Raw genomic sequence first — 5,154 nt, 5'->3', positions numbered from 1 at the left:
TAATAGAACTTGGACTCCTGAAGAGGTAATTAGAGCTGCTCAGAGTTATCAATTCGGCCGAATAATTCGCGAATTATTTGTCCGAATCGAATTTTTTCGAATTTTATCAAAAATTCGGACCGAATCCGAATTAAAAATAAAATTCTTTAAAATTCGCGACTTTTTCAAAACTGAATATAAATCGCGAATAATTCGGACCGAATCCGAATTAAACCGAATTATTCGGTTTATTTAAACATTATTAAAAAAAAATAAATAAAAAACAATTAAAAAAAAAAAAACCCAATAAGCTTTTTTGACCGCTTTTTTGACCGAATCCTTCAATTAATCATCCGAATTATTCCGAATAATTCTCCGTCCGAATAATTTTCGAATCCGAATTTGTTAACTATGGAACTGCTCAAGGATGTTGGTCTGAATTTTGGTCCAACTTCTCCGCCCAAAGTGCTGGAAACCAACCGAACTCTTTTGTGGCTCACCCACCATGGTGCCCCCCCTCATCTTGGCACCATAAAGATCAACTGTGCTGTGGCCCTTCCGCTGGAGTCCACCCAAGGGGGTATTGGCTTTTTTTCTAGTGATCACGAGGGGAAGAGTCTCTTTGCCATCTCAGAGCTGGCATCTCTCAGTAGCAGTATGATTGGGGAAGCCCTTGCAATCAGATTCAACCTATCTCATGCACATGGAGCAGGTCTCCACCATATTCTTCTTGAATCAGACTGCAGAGATGTGATTTCATACATCACTGACCATAGCTCCCGTCCCCCTCTCAATGTATCCCCTATCATCCATGACATTATGTATTTCTCTTCCCTCTTTGAGTCCTGTAGCTTTAGCCACCTTCCTAGGGATGCCAATGTTGTGGCCCACTCCCTAGCCCAGAGGACCCTGACTAGTAGGATAGTCTAACCAAATTCTACTCCTCAGCTCCTTCACTTCTGCATGTTGGATGGGCCCTGTCCATGACTAGTAGGACAGTCTGGCCAAATTCTACTCCTTGGCTCCTTCATTTATGTATGTTGGATTAGGGGTGTCAACCGGTCGGGCCGGTTCGGTTTCGATCGGGCTTAATCGGGCTTGAACACTTTCAAAGGCTACACCGTGTCCGCCCATTTAACTAATCGGGCTTAGTTATTGAGGGCATGGTACACTTTATATTCGGTCGGTCGGTCTCGGGTTATAATCGGGCCACCTTAATCGGGCTTTAGTCGGGTCTTAACCGGGCTACGGACATGTTTAATGTTAAACGGGCTTTAACCGGTTTTTAAACGGGCCCTCTTTAAAATGTGCTATTATATTCCGGCCCACTTATGCAAGCCCAAAAAAATGACAATAAATCAATAAATGATACAAAATATAACCATTATTTAAAATGTGAACATGTATTTACTTTTTAGTTTTTATTCTTTAATTTGGGGGGTAAAATAGGTATTCTACAATCATTAAAGGGTCGGGCCAAGTCGGTGCACAATAGGCCGGTCTCGGTCGGGCGTTATTCGGTCAGTCTCGGTCGGGCGCCCGACGGTCCAAGTAGCAAAACCGAGACCGACCATTTATAAACGGGCCGGGCTCAAGCCCGACACGTTTAATAAACGGTCCAGGCCGGGCCGGTCTATAAACGGTCGGTCCCAATCGATTTACCCGGTTCGGGCCACAAATTGACACCCCTATGTTGGATGCCTCAAGCCCCACTAATATTGGTTCTCAATAAATTTTCTCATTACCCAAAAAAAAAAAAAAAAAAAAAGATGAACATAGCTTTTTGCGCACAACTCATCAACTGCGGCAATTGTTTTCCTTCATACATTATTCTTGTTCCCAAACTAACTATGCTCCTGATACAATTTCAATTTTTGAAAATAGAATCTTTCCTACACCACTTAACCACCCATATGCAAGAAAATCATACGGTGAAAAATGTGCTCTCTCTTCCATTATTTTTTTTTTTGGGTAGACTGTTCCACTCCTCTCTCTTGCTAGTGTCCTTGTCGCTGAGCCTGACTGCCCTACAAAACAAGTACTTCCCTAGTCTCCACCCCAGTCTCCCCCTTGTAAATAGAACCACGACGATGACTCCTCGTCTTCTTCACACGCCAACCCTCCGATCTCCTCCTCCTTCGGATTCGTAGCTTTCTTCCCCAATGAGACAGGTTCGAAGGACCCTTTGGAGCTTCGGAGCAGCTCTTTTGACTCAGAGCTTGATACCTACAACCCTTTAGCCCCCCCGCCTCTCTCTCTCTCTCTCTCTTCAACCTATTTTATATTACGAAACCCAGCTCAAGTAGTCTTGGCTTGCGCCTCTATTCCCTCCCTCGAATTGATAGGCGACAATGCTTCTGTTCCTCTGGTTTCTTCTTCTTCTCTCACCTAATCTGGTTCTGTCTCTGAACCAGGAAGGTCTATACCTGCAACAAGTCAAGCAGGGCTTCGACGACCCAGCCGGAGCACTCTCCGACTGGAATGACAGAGACGAGACTCCATGTAACTGGAATGGCATCAAATGTGACTCCGACACCGGTTCCGTCGTTTCTGTTGATCTTTCTAACACCAACATCGCTGGTCCCTTCCCTACCTTCCTCTGCCACCTCCAAAACCTCTCTTTCATCTCTCTCTTCAACAACTCCATCAACTCCACTCTCCCTGAAGAGATCTCTGCATGTCGGAATCTCCAACATCTAAACCTTGCCCAGAACCTCTTAGTGGGTTCCCTTCCTTCCTCCCTCTCCGACCTCCCAAAACTCCTTCACCTTGACCTCACCGGTAACAACTTCTCCGGAGATATTCCGGGGAGCTGGAGCCAGTTTCCTAAGCTCGAGGTACTCTCACTTGTTTCAAACCTCTTCAATGGAACCATTCCTTCCTTCTTCGGAAACATTTCTACTTTGAAACGGCTGAACTTGTCTTACAACCCGTTCGCCCCTAGTCGAATCCCGCCGGAACTCGGTAACTTGACTCGTCTCGAAATTCTTTGGCTCACTGAATGTAATCTGATGGGTCAGATTCCGAACTCTCTCGGCCGGCTTCAGAGTCTTCTCGACTTGGACCTTGCGATGAACAATCTTCAGGGTTCGATTCCCCAGTCGTTAGCTAATCTTTCGAGTGTTGTACAGATTGAGCTCTACAACAACTCTTTGTCTGGTGGGTTACCTGCTGGGATGTCAAATTTGAAGGCGTTGAAGAGATTGGATGCTTCGATGAACAACTTGAACGGAACGATTCCGGACGAGTTGTGCGCTTTACCTCTCGAGTCGCTCAACTTGTATCAAAATAGGTTGGAGGGAACTTTGCCTGATAGCATCGCCAAATCCCCAAATTTGTATGAATTGAAGCTGTTCCGGAACAATCTCACAGGAGAATTACCCAAAGAGCTTGGAACGAATTCCCCCTTGAATGCGATTGACGTTTCGCAAAATCAGTTTTCCGGCGAGATACCGGTGAATTTGTGTGCCAATGGTTACCTGCAAGAGCTTATTTTGATCCGTAATATGTTTACTGGGCAGATTCCGGAAAGCCTTAGTCATTGCTCGAGCTTGAATAGAGTTCGATTGATGGGTAATCTGCTCTCCGGTGAAGTTCCACCGGCGTTCTGGGGACTGCCCCATGTGTCTTTGCTTGATCTTGCTGGGAATTTGTTCTCCGGTCAGATATCAAATATGATATCAAAAGCCTCTAATCTCTCTGTGCTGCTTATATTGGGAAATCAGTTCACTGGAAACGTACCCGATGAGATTGGATTGGTGGGGAATCTTGAAGAGTTTTCTGGTAGTGACAACCAGCTTACTGGATCTCTCCCTGCATCATTGATGAAGCTCACTGCTCTCACCAGTCTTGATCTTCACAATAACGAGATTTCCGGGGAGCTTCCGTCGGGATTTCAGTTGTTAAAGAAGCTCAATGAGCTCAACCTTGCGAATAATGAGATCTCTGGCAAAATCCCAGCTGAAATTGGGAACTTACAAGTGCTCAATTATCTCGATCTGTCGGGAAATCTGTTCTCTGGGAATATCCCGCTCGAATTGCAGAATTTGAAGCTGAGTAGATTCAATTTGTCAAACAATCACCTCTCTGGAGACCTTCCTCCTCTTTATGATAAGGAAACTTACAGGGATAGCTTCTTGGGCAATCCGGGCTTGTGTGGTGATCTGCCGGATCTTTGTCCAAGGGGAAGTGAAGCTAAGAACCAGGGTTTCCTCTGGCTGCTTAGATCAATCTTTATACTTGCTGCTCTGGTCTTCGTTGTTGGGGTTGGGTGGTTCTACTGCAAGTACAGGAGTTTCAAGATGGGGAAGAATGGTATTGATAAATCAAAGTGGACATTGACTTCGTTCCATAAACTGGGTTTCAGTGAATACGAGATTCTCGATTGCCTAGATGAAGATAACGTGATTGGTAGTGGAGCTTCTGGGAAGGTCTACAAGGCTGTACTCAGTAATGGTGAGGCAGTTGCTGTGAAGAAAATTTGGGGAGGATCCAAGAAGGATGACAGTAGTGGTGATACTGAGAAAGGTGATACTGAGAAAGGTCAGGTCTCTCAGGTCCTAGATGATTGCTTTGAGGCAGAGGTTGAGACGTTGGGGAAGATCCGCCACAAAAATATTGTCAAACTATGGTGTTGCTGTACTACCAGAGATTGCAGGCTTCTTGTATATGAGTACATGCCAAATGGAAGCTTGGGTGATATGCTTCATAGCAGCAAGGGAGGCTTGTTGGAATGGCCGACAAGATATAAGATTGCCGTGGATGCAGCCGAGGGGCTTTCCTATCTGCATCACGATTGTGTTCCTCCCATTGTTCACAGAGACGTGAAATCAAACAATATCCTGTTGGATGGGGAGTTTGGGGCACGGGTTGCCGACTTCGGGGTTGCTAAGGTGGTTGACATGGTTGGCAAGGGGCAGAAATCGATGTCTATGATTGCTGGTTCATGTGGTTACATCGCTCCAGGTTTGTGAAACTAATTCCTTGACAACCCCACCCTCTGGTTTTCTTAGTTACCTTGTATTGAAATTGAATTCTACTAAAATTCAATTAGGAGGCTATGGTATTCCCTTTTAAATTTTAGTTGGTAGATGATCAGTTAGTCTACTTTGCAGAAGTTATCTTTGGGCAATCCCATAATGTGGTAGTATCTCTGATCAATTAGGCATTCTTCTT

At 45.0% G+C, this 5,154-nt stretch overlaps 1 protein-coding gene across 1 annotated transcript; it reads left to right on the top strand.

Annotated features, from left to right (window-relative positions):
* Positions 1 to 1,941: 1,941 nt before the first annotated feature.
* LOC122093684 (receptor-like protein kinase HSL1) lies at positions 1,942 to 4,944 on the top strand (the record flags this gene model as incomplete). Its single annotated transcript, XM_042664077.1, is given in 1 exon segment — positions 1,942 to 4,944. A coding segment is annotated over 1 exon segment (2,614 nt), but the record flags the coding sequence as incomplete, so codon positions are not given.
* Between the last annotated feature and the right edge of the window lie 210 nt (positions 4,945 to 5,154).

This window comes from Macadamia integrifolia, chromosome 11 (genome assembly GCF_013358625.1).
Source record: "Macadamia integrifolia cultivar HAES 741 chromosome 11, SCU_Mint_v3, whole genome shotgun sequence".
NCBI classification, from domain to species: domain Eukaryota; kingdom Viridiplantae; phylum Streptophyta; class Magnoliopsida; order Proteales; family Proteaceae; genus Macadamia; species Macadamia integrifolia.
This window is presented reverse-complemented; position numbering and strand designations above follow the sequence as displayed.